We start from the raw sequence: 25,517 nt of genomic DNA, 5'->3' as shown, positions 1-25,517 counted from the left end.
ATCACTTCAATAGGAGCTACAAAAACAGCACTGCACTTAGTGCTTGGCCCTTTCCCACAGGTGGTTGGAACAGAGCTTCCATGTTTTCCCATCTTGGCTATAAAAAGCTGAGATGATAATGCACTTTTAACGAAATTAACAGCCACATAACCACTTCAATATACCTGATTTCCCCCTTTTCACTGTTGCTGCCATAATTCATCCCCTCTCCTAAATGACCACCAGATTTTCGGTGTACCCTATGAACAGTGTGTTTAGGTAGTCTGAGACACTCCCTCCTGCTTCTGGGGCAAGGGACCTTCTGGAGATGCTAGAGGGAGAACACAAGGCTGATGTCATTAGTGCTGGTCCATCAGAGAGCAGCGGGAGTGTTTCAGACTACTGAAGCACACGAATATGCGCAATAATAGTTATGTATGGGCCATCGTGTACTTTTTTGTTCGCTTTTCGCTTGAAGCTCAGTTTCAGCCTACATAAAAATCATCAGCGGTTCTTTCACTTCTTGTTATGTTTAAACACTCCCCACTCAGTGTTTAACATAGAATGCGAGCACTGAGCGAGAAGTGAGCGATTTCAATGATGGTCTGCCAGTCTAAACATTCTGCATGACCTCGAACAACTGCGAACGTATTAGCAGTCACGTCACATGCTCGTGCGCTCCTTGAAACAAGGATCGCCTGGTGTAAGAGTGGCATCACAGCAACCTGCATTCCTTCAATGCAATGCTCTTGCCAGTTATATCTGCATTGTGCTAAGAGAAAACGGGTGAGATTATCGGACCACTCCCACTTGTAAGGAAATGAGTGTTCCCATCTCAGACCTTCATAACGTATCCACAGGATGTGCTATGAAAGTCTGATGGTTGAGGGTCCCTCCTTTTGGGACATCACAGAAGGGGAAATCAAGAATTAAAAACAATCACAGAAAATGGCCATTACTTACTGACTGAGGAGTGCATATAGATGCATCCTCCTCTCACCATGCAGGTAGGTGACTACCAAATGGAGGAGCCAATAACACCTGCGCAGGACACCGATAAGACAGCCACTCACACTGCCTCCTGATAATGAGGGGGGTGGATGCTTGGTGTACACTCCGACACAGTGGATACAGGGTGCCAGACCATTCTGATACATGTAGTTCACCATGCAGACCAGCAAACTGAGATATTATTCGCTCCCCCATTTGGTAGTCAGCAACCTGCATGGTGAGAGGAGGATGCATCTGTATGCACTCCTCAGTCAGTAAGTAACGGCCATTTTTCTGTGATTGTTTTTAATTCTTGATTTCTCCTTCTGTGATGCATTTATATTAGTGTAGGGACCCACTACAACGCAAGGAACTGTGAAGTGGTTAGTGGGCTCATGTATCTTGGCCAACATCCAACCAATGCCTTGCATTTATGATCTATCATTCACATGCAGTGTGGCTTTAAGACTCCAGGGGGAGCCCAGGGTGGCGGTACCAATGTGGTTCACTGATGGAAGTGCAGGGCAACCCGCCAAATTATCATGGCGCCATTAATAGGTTGCTGGTCTGCATGGTGAACTACATGTATCAGAATGGTCTGGCACCCTGTATCCACTATGTGTGGGAGTGTACACCAAGCACCCACCCCCCTCATTATCAGAAGGCAGTGTGAGTGGCTGTCTCATCGGTGTCCTGCACAGGTGTAATTCGCTCCTCCATTTGGTAGTCAGCTACCTGCATGGTGAGAGGAGGATGCATCTATATGCACTCCTCAGTCAGTAAGTAACAGCCATTTTCTGTGATTGTCAGCTTTCGGGACACGCACATATCTCTGGTCCTGTTCCTCAGTGTGGCTGTATGAGGTGGTCCGAATATACAGAAACAGGGAAGTGGAAAACGGTACACTGCTTCCATAACTGCCATAGAAGTCAATGGGAGTTACGGAAACAGATTTGCCCATTGAGCTATGCTAACGCGGGAGCTGTGGAAACAGCATAGCTCTCTGTGCTGGGCTGTGTCTGTAATTCCCATTGACTTTTATAGCTCGCTGTGCTGGGCTTTTTTACGTAACTACCATTAACTTCTATTCTATAGCTCGCTGTGCTGGGTTGTTTCTGTAACTTCCATTGACTTCTATTCTATAGCTCGCTGTGCTGGGTTGTTTCTGTAACTTCCATTGACTTCTATTCTATAGCTTGCTGCTTCTGTAACTCCCATTGACTTCTATTCTATAGCTTGCTGTGCTGAGCTGTTTCTGTAAATCCGACTGCCCACAGCTGTAATCTGAATATATTGTCTACAGATTGCTTAGAGTGAGGCATACACCTTATTACTTTTTAAATTCAATACCACTTTTAAATGTATTTGTGCCATTATAATTAACTTTTGCTCACTTATTACAGGACACTTATGTACCTTTAAGGAAAGAGTACCCAAGATTGGGCCCTCCAGATTCATCCTCAACTGTTAGTTGGGGGACACGTCTGAACACTCCATATGCACAACATGAGCAGAAACAGGTATGCAAAGTTGAGATAATGCAAAATGTACAGAATTCTATAACTTGCCACAAGTAATGTCAATACATTCATTATATACTCAGTATTAATAACCTTAGTCATATTATTCCTAGATTGTTTGTGTTCTAAGTTTACTATTTTAACACATCTATGTGCAGAAATAAAAGATTTATTGTATATTCTACTTTTGCATTACCCTTTATGGTCAGTAGGTGGAGCAATAAAACTAATATTTACATTGATTACTTACTACCAGATACAGAAAAAAATTGTTAAATTACCAAAAGAGATTGGACAAATACTGATTTATCATTCTATGTCAGCAGACAGACGTATACATTAATGCTACTGGCAGTCTGAGTGGTAATTTCCTACACAGATGGTGTGAATTCAGAGCATCAACCATAAATGAACTACAGTTTTTACATTAATTCGGTTACATAGTTAGGCCATGGCCACATGGGGTAGACATTATACTGCAAATTTTGCAATGATTCTCCAGCAAACTCCGCAACAAAGTATTGCAACTTAATATTATTCTAAGTAAATGTCCACTCCTGTACTGTAATAATTAGAGATGAGCGAGCGTACTCGGATAAGCACTACTCGCTCGAGTAATTGGCTTTATCCGAGTATCGCTGTGCTCGGGGCTAAAGATTCGGGTGCCGCTGCGGCTGACAGGTGAGTCGCAGCGGGGAGCAGGGGAGAGCGGGCGGGAGAGAAGAAGAGAAAGATCTTACCTCCGTTCCTCCCCGCTCTCCCCTGCAGCTCCCCGCTCCGTGCCGGCACCCGAATCTTTAGCCCCGAGCACAGCGATACTCGGATAAAGCAAATTACTCGAGCGAGTAGTGCTTATCCGAGTACGCTCGCTCATCTCTAGTAATAATGTTTTTATACATGTATGTCTCACCACGCAACCAACCTTCATATAAGTCACCATTATTTCACTCCCCATCTCCTACCACAGTTCTTCGTTTTATAAGTTTCTGGAATTTTTTATATCTAAGAAAACATTAGAAAAATGCAATTTCTGTAGTTTATATAAAGCGTTGCTGCCGTTTTTCTATATTATACTTGGATATGTGCTCCCTAGGTTTGTATTTACATGTATACACCCCCTGCGTGGAGATTCCAGCTGGGGAAATGCTTATCTTCCATTTAAAATATCTCAAAGTATTTGCAAATCTGCAACAAATTCTGCATGTGTTTTATGTGGATTTCTTGTGGATTTTGTCACATGCAATTTCACTGTGAAAAATCTATGGCAATCTGGTTATTTTTTTATTTTTCAGTCATTATGTAGCTATCCCCCCCCCCCCAGTATATACAAGTTGGCTAGTATCTTGGTTAGTTATTCCTTTCTAACTCCTGGCCTCTTTCTCCTCAAGTGGTTCATATGATTTTAATTCTGAGCAGCTCAGATATACTTGGGGTTATGTGTTCTCAAATTAGTCAGTTTTACAGTAAACATAGCTTATGTGATGGACTATACTGCACAAACTCTTTGGATGGGGATACAAAAACTCATATCAGTTACTTCTGATGATTAGAGGCTCCTGTCACACAGTTATAATGAAGGAGATCACAGCTCATCCTCCTGACTGTAGACCTATGATCTATATTTTATTTAGGCAAATATAGAATACAAAAAGTAATGACCGTGTCTTTCAAGCAAGCAGTGATGGTGCAGGCTGTAGCTAGCCATGTGATCAGAGTGATAGCATAGAGAAAGTGAGCAGGGAGGATGCCTGCTAAGGCTCAGACGGGAGGCTGCACTGCATGGAAGCGACTACAATATACAGATGAGCTGTCCAGAATGTGACAGGCAATCAGATGACAGGGATGGAAAAATGATTTGACCCTTTAACCTCTTAAGGATGCAACCCTTTTTTCGCCTCCATTTTCGATTTCTCCTTCCATCTTTTTAAAAAATCATAACACTTTTATTCAACCATCAATGTAAATGTCTCGAGGGCTTGTTTATTGCGGCACGAGTTGTATTTTCCAATGGTACTATATAATGTACTGAAAAAGGTTTTAAAAAATTGTAATCGGAGTGAAATGGGAAAAAAAAAAAAATCCGCCATCTTTGGGTACGTCTTGTTTCTATGGCGTACACACTGCAACAAAAGTGATCTGATAACTTTATTCTATGGATCTGTACAATTAGTACGATACCAAATTTACATAGCATTTTTTTTTTTTTTTATGTACTACTTTTATTTTTTTTCAAAGGACATTTAATTTTTTTTATTATTTTCTGACGCTATCTTCTGACTGACATAACTGTCAGCTCATTTTTTGCAGGACGTCCTGTAGTTTCTATTGGTACCATTTTGGAGTAAATATGACTTTTTGATCACATTTTGTTACATTTTTTTCTTGGAGACAGGGTGACCAAAAAAGTTCAATGCTAGTGTTGTGGGGTTTTTCTTCTCTGACAACATTCACTGTGTGTGGGGTAAATAATGTATTACTTCGATAGATCTGATTTTTACAGACACAGCAATACCAAATATGATTTTTTGTTTTACTATTTAGATACGGTACTTTTTATTTTTTAATAATTAATAAAACTTTTTAAAACTAATTTTTACATTTCTTTTAGGCCCCATATGGGACAAGAATTTGCGATTGGTTTTATTGCTCCTCCAGTATGATTACACCTCTAACTGATAGGCAATCTATTAAGCCATACCACAGGAATGGCTTGATGGGCAATCTGCAATGGCAGCTCTGGGACCTTTCAGCAGGCCCCTCAACTGCCATGGCAACCTCACGGCAACCCGCGATCTTTTCGCATGGGGCAGTGCGGGACCCTCAAACTCCGATCAGGGCAATAAATATGCGGCTGTCAGAAGTGACAGTGGCATTTAAAGGGTTAACAGCTCTGATGAGCAGTGCCGCTTATGGGAGCTCTTGCAGGCGAGTGTCAGCTGTAAGAAACAGCCGGCACCTGCATTGTTTGGAGCAGAATTGACCCAAGATACGCCTGATCTAGATCAAATGAGGTAATTATCCCCCTCTACTCTTCCTTAGTCAGACCTCATCTAGAATACTGTGTCCAGTTCTGGGCACCCCACTTTAAAAAAGACAGACAAACTGGAGCAAGTTTAGAGAAGAGTTACCAAGATGGTGAGCGGTCTGCAAATCATGTCCTATGAGGAACGGTTAAAGGATCTGGGAATGTTTAGCTTGCAGAAGAGAAGGCTGAGAGGAGACTTAATAGCTGTCTACAAATATCTGAAGGGCTGTCACAGTGCAGCGGGATCAGCCCTATTCTCATTTGTACAAGGAAAGACTAGAAGCAATGGGATGAAACTGAAAGGGAAGAGACACAAATTAGATATTAGAAAAAACTTTCTGACAGTGAGGGTGATCAATGAGTGGAACAGGTTACAACGCTACCATTCTATGATCTGTAGAATGGGACTCCATGTCCTGCAGGGATCACTTCTCCCACCTCAGTGACGTCACTCTGAATGGTGTGCTCAGCGTCCATTGAAAGGGAATTTCCTTTTATTATCCCTACTTCAAACTGCTGCAGGTTATAGTTGGAAACAGTGTGTGTGTGTGGGTGTATGTATGTATGTATGTATGTATGTATATATGTATGTATGTATATATGTATGTATGTATATATATATATATATATATATATATATATATATATATATATATATATATAAATAATATATATAGTGTGTGTGTATGTGTATATATGTGTGTGTGTGTGTGTGTATATATATATATTACTGTGACAATAGAGGATTAGTCACTACTCAGGATCGTCATCTTTTGCACCTCTGTGACCCAGGTCCATGCCAGATTTGGTGGTGAAATTCAGGTAGTCAATTTACTTTGGCAGCAATAATAGATAGATCTTTGCACTGTTATTTTAGTCACAGTACACAAATGCATTAAATAACATAAATCCTATCCGTCTGGCTACTACCTTCACATAGGTTTTCAGACCTATTTATCACAGAGTCCTAGTGCCTCAATATGACATAGCAATGTCCATAATACCATACGCAACCAAGGTGTTAGTCTAGGGGGTGCCCTTCCCTGTCAAACTCATATTATTCACAGCCTGGTTTCCCTCAGATCCCAGGTCTTTAGCCTCCTCCTAGCTTCTCTCCCAGGGACTAGCTCCCAACAGCAGTGTTGCTGCAGGTTCTAACTCCTCCAACCACACCAATACAGCTGTCCCTTCTAATTAAGACTCAGTCTGCCTGTTCTCCAGCCGCCTGCAGGCCATTCTGTGTACTGCATTTGCTACAATATGTATGAGCCACTGTGTCTAGACGACCGTCTTGTGAACAATGGAACTCTTTATTCTAATGGCTGGCAGGGTTTCTGGGAGTCAGAATCCTAGTGATCAAACGTTAAGGGCCTATTCAAACAATAGACAATGAATGCTTTTGTCTCAGTTAACCCCTTTAAGAAAATTTACTGTGTCCTCACTTCATTTTTGCATCATTGCTCTATACAGTATGAAAAACTACTGTGTGATAAATATAAAAAAGTGAACCTACAGGGTCAGCCATTAAAACTTTTATCATCATTTCCCATCATCACTGTACCAGAGTGTTTGATCTCAGTTTATTCAGCGCACTACTATGAACTGGGAAAGATGTCATTATGATAACTCCCAGTGGACACACTCTGATTTCAGATTGCCACGCGTCACTATGGTTACTTCCACTTCAGCTTTGTATTCTTTAACTGACTTTATGAACATATAAATGAAAGGGTTTTTTATCATTTTATTTGCCTGAAATGCTATTACAAAGGTATTCCCATCTAAGACCTTTATGGCATAGAATGTACTATAAAAGTCTGATAGATGTGTGTCCCACCTTTGCACCTGCACATATCTCCAGATTTGATGTCCCATGACTAGCCTTTATGAAATGGCCATGGTTGGTTGGAAGTATGGAAACAGTTGAGTTGGCCATTCTTAAAGGGGTTGTCCGGAATTTCAAGGATTTCTTTCTATTGAGGACCTATTCTCTGGATAAGTCATCAACAGATGATCTGCAGGGGTCTGCCATTCAGGAACACACTGCAGCGGCCAAGGTTGGTGGTGCAGCTCCTATTGAATTCAATGGGAGCTGCACCTGCACTACCAAACCAGGCTGCTGCAATACGGCGGTGCAATCTACTTCCAGTGCTGTCCGTACTAACACTGGAAATTAGCTGATCCGGAGGGATCCCGAGCAGCAGAATGCCACTGCTTATCCAGAGGATGGATCATCAGTAAAACAAATCCCTGAAGTTCCAGAGAACCCCTTTAACTGCATCTGCAGTTAGAGGGAACACTTCTTATACCCTGTTTCATTGAAAATAAGACCTACCCTGAAAATAAGCCCTAACATGATTTTTCAGTATTTTTGAGGGTGATGAAATATAAACCCTAATTACAGTTACTAAAAAAACTCTAATTTAAATGGTGTCCAGGCAACTATACATGTAAAAAAGTAAAATCTTTTGGAGCAAAAATTAATATAAGACCCTGTCTTCTTTTTGGATGATAAACAAGCCTAATTGTTCATGTTTGTTTGTTTGTTTGTTTGTTTGTTTGTTTATTCATTTTTTACATTCCAACTAACTTTTATGTCCTTTTTTTAAATGCTGCATCTTTTGCAAACCAAATTCAGTCACTTGTGAGACAAGATTATTTATATAAAAACCTACTTGATTTATTAGGGGATTATAATCTAATGCTCTAATCCTCCTGTGATTACTAGGTCTCTCTAACACAGTTGAAAACCGTTCCTGAGAATTTACCCCCAGCATCAGACAGATATCGCTTGCAGTATCAGCAATATGAAGAGGATATGAAAAATGGCTACAAGCAATATACGATGAGAGAGAAGAATAAACCATCTGCAAGACAAGATAATAAAGAGGTGATAATAGATGATTATAGAAGTAATAACTAAATACATGTGGTTTTCTTGTTGGTAAAGTAATCTTTACATGTATGAGAATGATACGTATATCTACATTTCTTAGAATCTTTGAGGTCGCCATTCAGTTTAATCCCTTAGTGACGACCCCATTGCTTTTTTACGTCCCGCTTTAGTGAGCTTTTAATCCTCAGGGCCATAAAAATATGCTCACTCTGAGGATTAAAGCCCTGGGGCTGTGGATGTGACAGCTCCCGGCTGCCTGAGGTAGCGGACAACCCGGCACTGTCATGGGGGGCCGAGATATCTGACTCCCGTTCACGCAATCGGCGCTATCCAATGGATAACTGCGATTGCATTAAAATAAATAGAAGGTAAAAAAAGTTCAAGTGCTCACCCCCGTCCTTGTCGATGTCCCGCGGTGTCTGGCCAATCCACTGGGCACTTCAACGCTAGTTGGGGATGCTAATGCTATGATTTTGGAAATCAGCAATGCCGACACCTGTGATCCGGATGGAGGTGGGTTTTTGACTCCAGCCAGACAAGTGAGTTATATGTGTAGTGCACAGCTGTATTACTGTTAATGAGTGGGAGGATTATTTAAGTGCCCAGTGGATTGGCCTGGATGACTTATGTTTTAGTATTTAAGGGGGTTGGTTGTGATAAGTTGCATGCTTGATATAGACCGTTGTACGGTCGAAACGTCGCGTGTACTTTCTGTGAAGATGGAATAAAAGCCTCGTTTTATGCACCACGAGTCGTCTGCTGCCATTCATACATTTTTTGCAGAGAGCAGGGTGATGTCATTGGGCACTGCTGTATGTGGTTCCTGGTCACATGATCACCGTTATCCAATAGACAACGGCAATCATGTAAAGTTTTAAAAAAAGTTAAAGTTTCATCTCCCCTCACGGATCATATCTGTGAAATTCCGTACCTAAGGCCCCTGGATTTATCTGCTGACCTTACCCCAGCTTCTGCGCAGTGTCTGTTGCCAAAATGGCGGATGCATGCGCTGAAGCCGCAGAAATGTAAAATCTCCCTGCTCCTAGCTACGAAATATAGCAGAGAGCCTGGAGATTTCTCAGGTGGCCCGGTACATGGTTCTTGGTCACATGATTAAGTAAAAGTAAAAAAAAGTGAAAGTTTCATCCCCGTCATGCATCCAATTCATGAGGGGAGGTAAAATAACTTGCCTATGGCCTGGCGATGTCCCCCGATGGGATCTTTATCCGCAGACCTTTCACCAGCTTCGGCACATGCACCCGTCGTCAAAATGGCAAACGCAGAAGCTGGGGAGGGCCCGGAAAATTTAAAATCTCCTTGATCCTGGCTACTAAAGGTAGCCGAGAACCTGGAGCAGTGACCGAGGGCCGTGGTGAGCGGTCCCCGGTCATGTGATCGCTGTTATCCAATGGCTGCATGTAAAAGTTAAAAAACAGTTGAAGTTTAATTCTCCTTTCGATTTGGGCCCCGTTGTGCATACGGACATAAGATGAGGGCCACAATGGGTATGTTTCTGGACACGGGATAAGCAGTGGTATCCATTTTGGGGCAAAGTCTTCATTCATATGTGTGCTGTACAAAAAAAACTGTTTTTAAAATGACACAATTGCCAAAAAATTCAAGTCGTAATTTTTTTCCTACTGCTTTGCTTAGATTCATTCAAAAACTGTGGGGTCAAAATATGCATTACACCCCTAGATGAATTTGTTAAGGTCTAGTTTTCAAAATAGAGTTATTTGTGGGAGTTCTCCTTCATTTTGGCTGCTCAAGAACAAGTGTGCTATGGGGCCTAAAAACGCCTTCATGCAAAATGTCTGTTCTGAAAGCCACTGGCTGCTCCTTTTCAGTTTGGGCCCCGTTGTGCACACGGACAAAAGATTAGGGCCATTATGGGTATGTTTATGAACAAAGGACAAACAGGGGTATCCTTTTTGGGCTGTAAATCCTCATTTTCATGTGCACTATAGAGAAAAAACTGTCTTCAAAATGACATATTTGCAAATATATGAAATTTTATTTTTTCCTCCTCTAAATTGCATGAAAAAAACTGTGGGGTCAAAATACTCCTGACACTCCTCAATGAATATATTAAGGGGTGTAATTTTTTTTAAAATAGGGTCATTTGTAGGTGTATCTATCATTTTGACACCTATGAGCCTTTGCAATCTTGGCTTGGTGCAGGAAAACAAAGTGTTCCTCAAAATGTTAAGTAATGTTTAACATATATGTCTCAAAAAGTTTTTTCCAACGTACGTCCAGAATTTAAAAAAACAGATGGAAATATATATTGTATCAAAATCTGTACAGTATGTTTGCACATATTTGAGATATTACAGTTGCAAATTTTCCCAATTTTAACATTTGTAATAAATATACACAAATTCTATTTTTACCACCTAAATGAAGCACAATATGTGGCGAAAAAACAATGTCAGAATCACTTGGATATGCAAAACCTTTACAGAGTTGTTCTATGTTAAGTGACACATGTCAGATTTCTAAAATTTGGCCTGGTCACTAAGGCGCAAACAGGCTCCGTCGCTAAGGTGTTAAACAAATATTGATAGGAAATATCCTTCCCGTGGATGACTCTGCGGGGCAAGGCAAATATATTTTTGCATGAAGTATCTTCTTACATATTGTATACATATGGACGAATGAACCAGACTTATGATTTAGGGAAAGTGTATTACAAGTGTAGGCTTAGTTTTTGTGAATCTATAAAGAAAGGCCTCCAATGCACTTTTAGGGGGCTGCATTGGCGCATGCAGTTTATTTGTTTTTTTGAGCCAAACACAGTGTCATTAAAAAAAAGGGGTGGAAAGTGTTCGTTATTTATCCTGTAGTGATCATGACATGCAGCCTGAATTACATCCCAGGATTGTGCTCACAATTCTGCTGGTTGTCTTTAACATTAGTCCGCAAGCCAGTTACCAGAGTGTAGCTAACGTCCTATAATGCAATGGGACCCGTAGTGTTTCCATCAGACGTCTATACAAAATTTTGGCTTGCATTTTTAATACATTTTGGGCCTTTTCTTCAATGACACCTCAATAAGGGCTCATTCTGTCAGTATTGCGTCTGTATTTATGGGCGTAATATGGGCAACATGCAACACCATTGATTTGCATTGGTGTATTCAGACATGTTTTTTTACGTACGTAATACAATTGCAGCATATGCGATTTTGGAAGTGATAGAAGAACGCAGTGATTGTACATTTTACATGCATATTCACTGTATTTGTTACACCTGAAGCCAGGAGACAGTGTAAAAAAAAGTGACATCAATTGGTATTTCTTGATTTTGCGCATGTGAAAATCGCATAGGATACTCACACAAAAAAAATACATATGCATCAAATACATGCAGTGAAAATGGTGCGATTTTCACTTAGGGCCGATTCCCATGGCCATATGCGTATGTGTTGGGTCTGCACAGATAGCTTCCATTGACGTTAATGGAAGCCACCCGACCCGCAGCACGCCTGCAATTGACATTGCGGACAGATTGCGTATTCCGAGTCATCGCCTAGTGATGGCGCACGATAAAAAAGTAGTTAAATCTGGCGCCTTTTAAGACTGTCTAGTCTAAATTTGCACTGTCTAATTTTTACACAGTATTCGTAAATGGGCCCCATTGTCAGCAGTCTCTTAGGCCTGTATATAAGTGGGTACAGGCAGTAGAATGTTACTGAGTATTGATGTTCCATATGTAAAATACAGTATACTGGCAATTTATTCATCTCCTTGGAAATCCAAATAACTATTACAAGTTCAGTTCAGTCACACAATTGCAAGACTTTTTGTCAAAAAATAGTTGTAAAGACTCAATCATAGCTTATTTCAATGAAAAGGCTTATGGGTATACTTCTGCAGGCTGCCTGAGCTATCTATTGCTATTATTGCTTTATTGTGGCATTTTATAACAGAATCCAATTGACCAGTAAAGTGATTTGCTGTTCTGCTGTCAACAGGGTGAGAGACCAGAGGATGGAGGTTTTACTGCGATAACACCATTTGATGATAAAGTCTGCCTTCAGCACTGCTACACTAGTAAACCCTACACAGCACAGCATAGCCTGAGGAAGCTGGAAGCTGTAAGTCGGAGAACAATATGTGCTATTAGAATCCACTTTACACCAAAACCATCTGGCTCTATAACCTTTAAACATTTTCACAATTGTCATATCACTTATGGCAATTGTCGGAAAAGTAATATATACTCGCCACTAATTCTCTAACTGCCTGGTGTCATACAAACATGAAATTTGGCAGGACCATTCTTTAGGTCTTAAATGGGAAAAGTAAAGGGGTCACAACTCGATCATCCAATGCTAAGTGCAAAAGTAAGTGCACCCCTAATGTAACTTCCCGGTGTTCTACAAGCGTGAAATTTGGCACAACAATCTAACTGACCTCTTATGTGTATATACTGAGAGAATATAACTGACCTATGTGTATATACTGAAAGGCTATAAAGAACATAAGGAAGCGGCCATGGACTGCAGGGATGGAACAGGCCTTTAAGGCTAAGAGGCTACAACTTCCAGTCTGGGGTTAAATTTTAATAAAAAGGGGCGTTACCTTTAACCCCTTGAGTGGCAGGTTTCCTACCACCCTGTCGTGCCCACCAGGGCAGGTTTTTTAAAATGGTCTAATCATTGAATTTCAACTAGTTTTGCAGTTGCGTCTCAAGAGCCATAACTTTTTCATTTTTCCATTGACATGGCCATATGAGGGCTTGTTTTTTGCGGGACAAGTTGTGATTTTTTAAACAGGGGGGAGGAAAAAAAGAAATGGGGAAAAAAGAAAAAAGGGGCCATGTCATTAAGGGGTTAAATAATGTATTAGCTTCCTTCTCTGGGTCATTACGACGCACACGGATACCACATGTGTGATTTGTATTTTTGATTTTTTACAAAGTAAAGGGAGACAAGTGTTTTTTTTATTTTTTTAATATTTTTTTTACTTTTTTTTTTTAATTTTTTAAAAATTTTTTATTTTTTTTTGTCCCTTTAGGGGACTTCCACAGGGACCCATCAGGACCCCTGATCACATTCCAGGGGTCCGATGGTGACAGCCCTTTACATGCTGCAGTGACAGCCCTTTACATGCTGCAGTCACATAGACTGCAGCATGTAAAGGGTTAACACAGCAGAGATCGGAGGTTTTCTCTGATCTCTGCTGTAAGAGCTAGTACTACCTAGCTGTCCTCTGACAGCTAACAACCAGCTCTCCCTGCCACAGAGACCATCGGCTTGCTTCTGACAAGCCGATGGTCTCTATGGCAACCTGTAAACAAAGCAGGACATTGCCGACATGTCTGCAATATCTTCTGCTGGTTTTTCAAAGCCCTTGCACTGCTCTGTGTGGGTCTGTGCAGGCAGAGCACACTGTCACAGCTTGTGGCATTGTGCTCTGCAGCTCCCATAGTGATACATAGCCTGGAAATCTTCCGGGCTATGTTGCTATGAGCAGTGGAGCTCGTCACGGAACTTTTCCGGGTGTGCCACTCAAGGGGTTAAGAGTAAAAAGTGAGGAGAGTGGGAGGGGTGGCATAAATTTATATTCCACAACACTTCTGCTTGATTCAATGCAAACAACCAATCACTGTAAATCAGCCAACCCAAACAACCAATCACTGTGAATCAGTCAACCCATACAACTAATCAGGTTGCTGGAATTGTAAATCAACAAACCCAAACAACGAATCGGGTTGTGAATCGAGCAGAAGTGTTGTGGAATATAGATATATGCGGAGGGGTGGCACATTCTGCAGAGGGACATTGGTACGTGCAGTCTGAGGAGAATCTAACGCTCCTCTATGTGTATACATATTTTATTCCTCGGTTCCTCTGAAGTAACCATGACTCCATAAAATTTTCCGTTCGAACAACAGGTAAACGCCTGTATCAAATTAACTCGGGCGAAGCCAGATATATCAGCTAGTTATAAATAAAAAGAAAGTATACCTATTTCTTATAAACCCCAGAGTAGGTAACAAAGTAAAAATCCATTCTAAAACAAATTAATAGCTAAAGCATTCTCTTTAGAAGTAGTAGCTCGCCAATCTCCTTCCCCTGCTGTTTATAGCCACCTGTACTATTGAGATACTGTCTTTATATGCTGATTGGCTTTACAATTACAGCAGCCTGAAGTTTGTCAGTGAGCTGCTTTCTGTTTAGAGAGTCTACCACTGTGTGCTTGTGGAATTAAAGATACCTTTACACAAGGCAATTTGCCTGAATTTGCTGTTATTCGGGTGAAATGGTCATCCCAAGTAGACACGGCCACCGACAGGATGCTGAGCAATGAATCGCTCACCTGTAAATGGCTTGGTCTTTAGTAGAGGCAAAAACCCAGCCTGTGTAAATAGAAGTCGCTCATCTATCACTGACTACCTGTTTGCAGTGAATGGAGGCTGGTGGCTAGAAGAGATTTCCAGCACGTTCCGCTTACATTCATAGAACGACTATCGCTACTGTATGAAAGCACAGGAGCAATAGTCGGTGGGACAGCAGTCGTCCCCTCTAAAGGTACCTTTTATGCTCGAGCTACGCAGAAACTTTGGCTGCATCCCATACCATGCGGCTGCAGTTTGCAGGGTTGCGCTGCCTTCCTCGCATGCAATTTAACTGAATGAGGTCACATTGCAACTTACGAGTAAGCAGCAACCTACAATATCAAGAAATCCAAGCTGCTGGATTTTTGCAATTGCCAGCTTGTGGCAGCTTTGGAGTCTTATGGCAGCTTTGGAGCTTTGTGAATGCGACTGCATTCACTTCCATTAGCTTGATAGCATAGGCAATATTGCAGTCTTAAGCTGTGCAAAATGTGCCTTGCATTTACAGCATGGTGAATGCTAAGACACGGGGCCAGCCTCCTTGAACAACCCATTGCAAACAAATTAAAATGTAGCTACCATATTTGATAGACTAGAAGATGCGCCTGACTATAGGACGCACACAGATTTAGACTACAGAAAATAAAAAATGTATGGTAATTAAAATGTTCCTGGTGTTCTAATGAAATGGAGGAGTCAGTGTCCCTAAGTTTAGTGGTCATGGGTAGAGGGGGTTAATATTTTTTACATAGTGTAGGGATTCATATTTGTGTTTTTGGGAATATTGCAGGGGGGCGGAGGAAGGAGGGAGTGGGGGGGTGTTGATGTGATAAAATAGAGGGTGATCATAGAACATCCCCAACAGTGATAATAGAAAGTCCCTGTAGTGTACATTCTACTTTGGTAGTCTTCTAGCAAAGTACATCAGGGCACAAATACATTTATTTGGGGATAACTTATACGCTTGGTGTGTTATGTCAGGTAAATCTTGTCCTTTGCTATTTTAGTGCAAATCTATCACTTTTGCCCATATTAAAGGAGATGTCCCGCGCCGAAACGGGTTTTTTTTTTTTTAACCCCCCCCCCGTTCGGCGCGAGACAACCCCGATGCAGGGGTTAAAAAAACCACCCGCACAGCGCTTACCTGAATCCCGGCGGTCCGGCGTCTTCATACTCACCTGCTGAAGATGGCCGCCGGGATCTTCTACCTTCGTGGACCGCAGCTCTTCTGTGCGGTCCACTGCCGATTCCAGCCTCCTGATTGGCTGGAATCGGCACGTGACGGGGCGGAGCTACACGGAGCCGCTCTCTGGCACGAGCGGCTCCATAGAAGACTGCTGAAGACCCGGACTGCGCAAGCGCGGCTAATTTGGCCATCGGAGGCCAAAAATTAGTCGGCTCCATGGAGACGAGGACGCTAGCAACGGAGCAGGTAAGTATAAAACTTTTTATAACTTCTGTATGGCTCATAATTAATGCACAATGTACATTACAAAGTGCATTATTATGGCCATACAGAAGTGTATAGACCCACTTGCTGCCTCGGGACATCTCCTTTAAGTAAGATCGTGTCGGCTGCATCGTCTTGATAAGGGCTTCCTTCAGTGCTGGAAGGTGCAGTAGCAGACAGCACTGTTTAGTTTTGCTTATTGTACGTGCACTTTTCTGCACTGCTAAGCAATGTGCTGTACATGTTCAAGTGCTGAAGGGATTTAGTGTGGGGTTTTTTACTGTGTGATTTTGAATTTAATTGGAGATGTTGCTGACATTTCAGCTGCTTTAGGATATGCCTGGATTCTCTGCTCATGACGGGTGTCTGGCAGAAGCCTCGCAAGCAAAGAGCTTCCTTGAAAAAGCAGAATGAATTCCCCATGTCATTTTTATATCTCAACACTGTCACTACACAACCATCTGATTATCCTATTTTTTTTTGCTAATCGCAATGTTTTTGCTTTTTCTATTCACCTGGACGCTATTGCAGGAGGACCTGGCGGCGGAGAGAAGGAAACAATTTGTTGTAGAGCAAGTGATGATAGACCAACTTTCCAGGTATATTAACTATTCTTACAATAAGACTGAGTTAGTGGGTGCAATGGTGTGTTCTACATAACCTCTGAATGTACCAGCTAGAACTGGAAAATGGCTTCTCACCTAGGACTCTCCCCTTTGCAAGTGCTCTAATTAACCCCTTAGTGACAGCGCTATCGTAAAACTACATCCTGCTGTTGCAGGACGTGTATGGAGGGATATAGCGCCGCTATCTCCCTCCATACAGCGCGGGCGTCAGCTGTTTATTACAGCTGACACCCGCGGACAATAGCCACGCTCAGCCGTTCGCCCGATCGCGGCTATTAACCCTTTAAATGCCCCGAACGCTGTTTGGGGGTCCCGCACGGCCCCCCCGCGATGAGATCGGGGGAGCCGTGCAGGTGTCATGGCAGCCGGGGCCTAATGAAAGGCCCCAGGGCTGCCTTAGCAGACTGCCTATATCAAGCTATCCACACAGGGTGGCTTGATAGACTGCCTGTCAAAAAGCAGTATGACGTAATGCTATAGCATTACGTCATACTGCAGGAGCGATCCAAGCATCGCATGTTAAAGTCCCCCAGGGGGAATTCAAAGTAAAGTAAGAAAAAAGATCAATAAAGTTTTTTAAATTGTAAAAAAAAAAAGTTAGAAAAGTTTAAATCACCCCCCTTTTGCCATATCAATTACTAAAAAATCTAAATCCTAAAATAAAAATATGTATTTGGTATCGCCGCGTCCGTAAAAGTCCGAACTATCAAAGTAGTGCATTATTTTTCCCACACGGTAAACGTCGTCCGAAAAAAAATAAATAAAGAATGCCAGAAATACACTTTTTTAGTTACCCTGTCTTCCAGAAAAAATGCAATAAAAAGCGATCAAAAAGTCGTATGTATTCCAAATTGATACTATCGTAAACTACAGGACATCCCGCAAAAAATGAGCCCTTGCTCAACTACATCGACAGAAAAATAAAAAAGTTATCGCGCGCACAAAATGAATGCAGAAAATAATTTAAAAAAATTAAATATCTTAAAAAAAAAATACAAGTACTACAGCAAAAAAAAAAAAACTATATAAGTTTGGTATCGTAGTAATCATACTGACCCATAGAATAAAAATATCAGGTCGTTTTTGTTGCAGTTTGTGCGCCGTAGAAACAGGACGCACCGAAAGATGGTGGAATGTCGTTTTTTTTCCCCATTTCTCTCTGCTTAGAATTTTTAAAAAGTTTTTCAGTACATTATATGGTACAATAAATAGTGCCATTGAAAAATACAACTCATCCCGCAAAAAACAAGCCCTCATACAGCGACGTCGATGGATAAATAAAGGAGCTACGATTTTTTTAAAAGGGAGTAGGAAAAAACAAAAATGGAAAAAAGCAAAAAAGCTCCGTCACTAAGGGCTTAAGCTTAGGCCACTCCCACACGACTGTATGTAAAAATGCAGTGTTTTACTGCATGTAGACCTGTATTTTTATACGTTTTTGTCTGCCTTTGCCTGCATTTTTACTGCATATTTTTGATATGATGATGATGTCATAGTCCCCCCCCCCCCTCGGTAGCATAGCAACCTGCATAAAAACACAGTATTACATGTGCACAACAAGTATAAAAGTTGCATCGCACTGTATGAAAACGGCGTTTTCAAGCGATGCACAAAAAGGAAGGCTCCATAGGCAAACCTAGGCTACAAAACATTGCAAATCGCGTCAATATTTAGTATGCTACGATTTTTTTTCTCGCAATGTAGCAGCCAACAAAACATCACTAATGTGAAGGAACCCATTGGAAAGCATGAGCTTCACATACATGCGATTTGTAGCACTGTCACATTGCAAGTAAATGGCACGATTTTGTCGCCCGTGTGAAGCCAGCCTTGATGTGACATTGCTCGCTGCGTTGATGCTCTGGTAAAAGCCTTGAGAGTGATGGAAGCTGCTTGTTAGCCAAGGATGAATGGCTTGTAGGCCCACCACATTCTTCAATGCACAGTTACAAGAAGTGAAAAACAGATCAACCAATATAAAACTGCTGTTTTGGAGAATAATGAGCTAGTGACATGAGCAAGCAATTCTAGCTGAACACTGCTAGCAACCTCTTCTGTAAAGTTTGTTTATTCCGTTAATAGTTTGATTGTGTTTAATGCTAGTCCTTTCTAATTAGTATAATGTCAATGTTTGCATATTGCTTGTCTGGCTGAACGTACATGTGATGTTGTTCTTCTAGGGCTGTTATTAGTGACCCGGAACAAAATGTAATCATGTCCTTTCCAAATAACGCTGAGCAAGACCTGACATCTGCCCCTCTGCGCTTTAGGAAAAGAACTTTACACGAGACCAAGTAATGTCCGACTTTTTGTTTTATTTTATTTCTTCCATGCTAGAGAAATGATTTCACTTCTTAGGTACCTGCAAGTGATTTCCCTTTTGGGGCTAGATTACGATTTGTGGCTTTTTCTCTATTTCTCTTCTTAAACGCCTTAGATTGTTAAAACATATGCTTTCTGAATTACCTTTGCTACCTGTCTTTTGCCTTCTCTTCACATGTCAGTTCCATTGCGTACTCCAGAAATGGAAAAAGTCACAAACTATTAAATGAAGGATATATGCTAGCACCACAGGACATAAGATTCTGCAACTGATCTAAGATGATGGAAATGAAAATGAATGACAAACTGATATCAGATTTGCATCTGCTATCATCTTTTTTTGTTTTGATTCATCAGCTGTGCATCAGCTTATGGGTTCTTATGGGTTAAGACCCATTTAAACACAATGATTATTGCCTAAAATTCGCTTAAAAGCCGTCTTTTGAGCAATAATCATTGCGTCTAAACATCGTGCACTGTTCGTTCATTGCTCATTTCTAGCCAGCTAGAAATGAGCAATGAACCTTATCAGCACCACATGCTGATATCTCAGTGGGTGGTGCTGATAGCATTCTTTCAGCTGGTATCCTACTGGCAGTTCTCAGCAGGACACCAGCTGAAAGCATTGAGAACAATAGAGCTGTTTGCATATTCAAAACAGCTGCCACTCCATTCCTTTTCAATGATATCTCCTGAAATAGGCAAGTACCAGTGTTCAGCACTCTCCAGCGCTGTCTTTAAAATAGAGTGGTGGCGCATATGCGCTTCCACTGCTCCATTCATACGGGGACCATCAGAGCCTCCATTCTTTGAATCGTGGGGTCCCAGTGTTCGGACTCCCACCGATCATAAAGGTAACCCCTGGATGAGAAGACTGAGTTTCACGGGAAAAGCTTCAGTATGACTGTTAATTTATTCATTTAAGTCTCTGCTCATTACTGTGTCTTGCATGTGCTGTGTGCGTGCGTCCATGAGTATTTGTTAGCATATCCGTGGCTGCGACTTAGCCTTAACAAAATCTCATATATGCCTCTGGCTTGAAGTCCACAGAAACATGCGGCAACAGATCATAGATGTTCATCAAACCCTCTTTGTTAATCTAAAATGTGGTCGGATTCATTTAGACTGCTTTCATATGTGTAATTTTCTCGTTGTACGACAGTTCTACAAATTGCATGTATGTGAAGCCCATGCTTTCCAATGGGTTCCTTCACATTCGTGAGGTTTTCTCTGATGCTGTGTTGCGAGAAAAAAAAATCACAGCTTGCTAACTATTTGAACGATTTGCAATTTTTTTTTCATAGCCCATGTTTCCCTAGGGGGCATCCTTGTTTATTACATCGCATCTCACCACTAGCGATTTTTGTGCGATGCAATACATTTCCCTACCCTTTAAATGAGCCCTAGCTGCATTCCCTAAAGAAAAAGGAGTACTTTCCTAGCAGGCTCAGTCTGGGTCCTCCTGCTGCTCTCCGGAGCTCTGCTGTGCATCCTGTAGTCCTCGTTCGGCCACAAAAGATTGCTTCCTGATTTTGGGATTCAAAAATTCCGCCTCCAGGAAGTGATGGCTCTGATTGGTTCATCCAGCGCTACTCAGCCAATCAATGCAGCAGTCGATGAACCAATGCCAGCTCTGCATTGATTGGCTGAGCAGAGTTTGAAGAACCAATCACATTGTGGGGGCGGGATTTATGAATTGGCTGAACCATAGCATTGATTGGCCAATTCATGAGCCATAACTGTGCATACTCCACTAGACTGAACAAGAGGCCTTCTGCCTTGAAATGCATTTCATGGTGGCTTATCGTTCAATGAAGAAGAATGGAAACCTTTCTTATTGTCCAAAATGCCTTTTTCTGGAAGGTTGCACTTCGTGCCAGTTGTTTCGACAACTGTTTCAAACCCTTTTTAACCCCTTCCCTCCCCATGACGTAAGGGTACGTCATGGAAGCGGGGTACTTCCCAGAAAATGACGTACCCTTACGTCATAGGGATAGCGCGAGATCATAGCAGATCTCGCGCTATTCCGCAGCAGGAGCCGGCTGCCACTAGTAGCCGGCCTCCCTCTGCGACAGCGGAGGGCATCGGAGATGCGCCCACCCGCCGTTAACCCCTTCCCTGCCGCGATATAAGTAGATCGCGGCAGGGAAGGGGTTCACAGAGGGAGCCCGCTCCCTCTGTGACTTCAGCCGACTCTCGTGATAACATCGCGAGAGCCCTGCTGGTTGCTGTGTCTACAGGACGCCAGATACCGGCGTCCTGTATTGCCATTGCCTGAGATCGCTATAGTAAGCGATAAGGCATGGCAGGAGAGAAGTCCTGCCATGCCTTATTGTAGCGATCTTCAGTCCTGTAGTGTAAGTCCCTCAGAGGGACACAGATGGTGTAAAAATAAGAGCAAAATAAAGTACAAACAATAAAAATGTAAAAAAAAAAAGTTAAAAAATCCCACATATTTGATATCGACGCGTCCATAACGACGCATACAATAAATTGAACACGCTTTTTATCCTCCACGGCAAAAAGCGTTTTAAAAAACGCTAAAAAACTGAGGCAAAATGCTAATTTTTAGCATTTTGCCTCCCAAAAAACGCAATAAAAGTGATTTTTTAAAAAATCTATGTACCCAAAAATGGTACCAATAAATACTACAGCTCATCTCGCAAAAAATAAGCCCTCAGAGAGCTCCGTCCATGAAAAAATAAAAAAGTTATAGGACTTTGAATGCAGTGAGTTTAGAAAAAAAGTAATTTCCAAAGAAAGGGTTTTTATTGTGGAAAAGTAGAAAAACCTAAAAAAAATATAAGAATTTTGGTATTGTTGTAACCATACCGTCCCAGAGAAAAAAATTTAGTGTGTCATTTATGCTGCATAATTAACGCTATAAAAAAAAAATCTATGACCGAATTGATGCGTTTTCTCTCCCTACGATCATAAAAAAAATAATAAAAGTTTGACAATATAGTCTATGTACCCAAAAATGGTACTAATAAAATGTACAGTTTGTCACGCAAAAAACAAGCCCTTATACGGCCGCGTCGACGGAAAAATAAAAAAGTTATGGCTGTTGAAAAATGGAGATGAAAAAATACTAAAAATCGTTTGGTCCTCAATGCCAAAATAGGCCATGTCCTTAAGGGGTTAATGCCTCTGGTGTATATAGAAATGGATGGTATAATTCTGCTATTAGTTTAGTTAATTTGTGTCTAGAATTGTAACGTACAGTAGATAACAAGATCACATTTTAATAGGCTAGGGTCACACAGGGCGGATTTGTTGCGGTTTTGCTGCGGTTTTTCCGTTGCGGTTTTGACGCAGAAGAACTGCTTCTGCGGCAAAACCGCTTCAAAGGTTAATTTGGGCTTGCGGATTTTGCTGCGGATTTTCGTGCGGAAAAATCCGCAAGCGTTTTTTCCGCAGCGCTTTTTTACTTTTGTCGTGTATTTGTCGCGTATTTGGTGCGGTTTCGGCTGCGTCCATAGAGGTCTATGGACAAAAAAGCGCTGCGGAAAAGACCAAAGAATGAACATTCTGCATCTTTTAAAACCGCGACGCAGTTGCATTTCCGCACTGCGGCTGTGCGGAAAAAATCCGTCCTGTGAGAACAGCTTTTTGGCAAATCTCATTTGTGCTGCATTGCACTGCAAACGCAGCGGTTTTGCCGCAGTGCGGATATGCAACGGCAATCCGCGGCAAATCCGCCCTGTGTGACCCCAGCCTTAGTATTCAGTACAGAAACCCAAGTTATTTCAAAGGCTTTACTTATTTTTCTCTTGGAATCCTATATAACTGATAATTGTAGCTACCGTACTATCATTTACTGCTGAAACATAATGTTCAATTAGTATATATGTTAAGATTCCTTATGATTCTTCAAAAAGAAATATAAAATGTGTGAAAAGTGTAGCTTCATTTAAGAAGGCAATGTTTGGTCATACAGTTACCCCTGTATCTCTTCTGTCCTTGTCATGATTTCTCCATGTAAACTATGTTTTGCCTGATTCTTCTCTACTCTCCTTAATATTTCTCTAGCACTTTCTTCTGTGCCATCCTACCTTGTAAGCAGGTCGATATCTTTCATATTCTTTTCGTGAAAATTTGTCAGTAAGCCTGTCTGTCTATCTATCTATCTATCTATCTATCTATCTATCTATCTATCTATCTATCTATCTATCTATCTATCTATCTATCTATCTATCTATCTATCTATCTATCTATCTATCTATCTATCTATCTATCTATCTATCTATCTATCTATCTATCTATCTATCTCATCTCCCCTAGAATTTGTGCTTCTAGGGGACAATAAAGTCCACTTTAAAAAGTGCCTATAAGTTAATGTGCTTGAGCCCTAATGTTCAAAATTAGTTGCTTCATTAAGTGGTTAATATACTAATGCTGGAATATGCTTAGTAATGCAAATTAATGTTGCTACCGACTGCAATGTATGCCAGCAAGTGTGTATCTGGAGGTTCCAGTAGTGTAAATGTAGCCTATGTCTCGTAATATGTGGGAAGTCTTATTTTCTCTTTATTTTTTAAAGGATAAAAACAAGTTCAACACTAACAGAAAATATGCTGTCCAACAAGCTGCGGTTTGATGCACGAATATTATGCAGGTAATATGCATAAAGAATAATGTGTAGTCCTGTTTCTTTGCTGGATAGGACCATAGTATAAGAGGTATTAATTTCAAGAACTATTACGTTATATAAGCACTTTAGCACTTTCACAGTCAGTACATAACTTTTTGAGAAGTCCTAAAAAAACCCTTTAATAAACTCTTGTTAAAGGACTATTCCGAGACCAAAGCCAGATTCAAAAATAGCTATAATTGATCTCATAGTGCTATAGTAAATCCATCCATTACCTTTCCTTTTCAGTTCTCCTCATCATTCTGCAGAACCCACCCTGCTTTGTTGTTGTTTACATCAGTATTCTTGTTCATTCCTTCCCCCCTGAGGGCAAAAAAACACCAGGGCGTATGCGCAACTACGTTACAGAGCATAGTTGTGCACGAACCGGGGTGATTTTTTATTTTTATTTTTATTTTGGGGCCATTCAAATTCAGTGCCAGGTCCTGCCATATCTTTCTCGCATGTACTTCTAACTATATGCAAGAAGGATAGGGCCAGTCCTATCTTTTCTAGCCCGCACTATTAACTGATAATGAAAACAAAACCATTGAAATCAATGGTTTCACTTTATCCCGTTATGCGGTAGCGATTTTCACAGCTGCATAACGGGACAAAATCGCACCCATGTGAATAAGCCCTTAGGAACTTTTTGAGAAGTCCCGTAAAATCCTTTTACTGAGCTTTTCATCCTTAAGGGTGCATTCAGACGAGCATGTTTTGGTGCGTACTTAGGTGCGTACATACATCCGCACCTAGGTACGAGCAAAAGCACGCGTGAACACAGCTGCATGCTTGTTGTCAATGGAGCCGCGGCTGCTGCTGGCGGCTCCATTGAAAACAGTGCTCTGCCGGTCCCCTGCATTCTTTTCCAGGGAAGGGTTTTACATATAAGCCCTTCCCTGAAAAAGAAACATTTTAGTGCAAAACAAAAAAGAATAAGAAAAAACTTACCTGTCCGCCGCTGCTGTGACCCCCGCGGGCATGAAGAACACATCTGCCGATGTATCCTTCACCCCCGCTAGTTAAGAGAATTCCCTGCTGCTACATCTGCCACATCTGTGGCAGATGCAGCAAAAGGAATTCTTCACATGACAGCTGCGGTACAGATTCCTGCTGCCGGCATCCTGTCAATGGCTTTTCAGGGAAGGGCTTCATAAGCCCTTCCCTGAAAAGCCATTTAAAATAGTGCAAAAAATAATTAAAAAAAACAATTCTCACCTCCCTTCAGCTGCCGGGGCTCCGCCGCGACTTCTAGCTCTGTCCCCGGCTCTGTAGTTCTGAGCTATCAGCAGCCGGGGACTTAAAATCCCCGCCTGCTGGTCGCTCTGATTGTGGTTGGCTGAATTGCTTCAGCCAATCACAATCAGAGCTACGAGCAGGAGGGGATTTTAAATCCCCGGCTGCTGATAGCTCAGCAGCGCTACAGAGCCGGGGACAGTGGCAGAAGTCCCCGCTGACCCCCGGCAGCTGTCAGTGGCTTTGCAGGGAAGGGATTCATAAGCCCTTCCCTGAAAAGCCTTTTAAAATAGTAAAAAAATTTTTTAAAAAAGGTACTCACCTCCCTTCAGCTGCCGGGGCACAGCCCATCTTCTCTTGCTGTCCCCTGCACTGTGGTGCTGAACTGCTGATCTATCAGCAGGCGGGGATTTAAAATCTCCGCCTGCTGAAAGAGTTGTATGTAATTGGCTGAGGTCAGCCAATCACAGGCAACTCTCACCTGTCATTCAT

The 25,517-nt window shown here is 41.6% G+C and overlaps 1 protein-coding gene across 3 annotated transcripts in view; it reads left to right on the top strand.

Moving 5' to 3' along the window:
* Positions 1 to 2,381: 2,381 nt before the first annotated feature.
* The window catches only part of CAPS2 (calcyphosine 2), a 78,624-nt gene continuing 55,488 nt past the window's right edge, over positions 2,382 to 25,517 (top strand). For 2 of the 3 annotated variants that reach the window (XM_066591656.1, XM_066591655.1), the window contains exons 1-6: positions 2,382 to 2,489; positions 8,243 to 8,404; positions 12,387 to 12,509; positions 16,737 to 16,804; positions 19,012 to 19,125; positions 23,697 to 23,771. In XM_066591656.1, the coding sequence (XP_066447753.1) occupies positions 8,333 to 8,404; positions 12,387 to 12,509; positions 16,737 to 16,804; positions 19,012 to 19,125; positions 23,697 to 23,771 (452 nt within the window). In that variant the 5' untranslated portion in view covers positions 2,382 to 2,489; positions 8,243 to 8,332. The remainder of the gene's footprint in view (positions 2,490 to 8,242; positions 8,405 to 12,386; positions 12,510 to 16,736; positions 16,805 to 19,011; positions 19,126 to 23,696; positions 23,772 to 25,517) is intronic. The other variant, XM_066591658.1, reaches the window with a different exon arrangement.

This window comes from Eleutherodactylus coqui, chromosome 2 (assembly GCF_035609145.1).
Source record: "Eleutherodactylus coqui strain aEleCoq1 chromosome 2, aEleCoq1.hap1, whole genome shotgun sequence".
Taxonomy (NCBI): Eukaryota; Metazoa; Chordata; class Amphibia; order Anura; family Eleutherodactylidae; genus Eleutherodactylus; species Eleutherodactylus coqui.
Note: the sequence above shows the minus strand (reverse complement) of the source record. Positions and strands in the feature narration are given on the sequence as shown.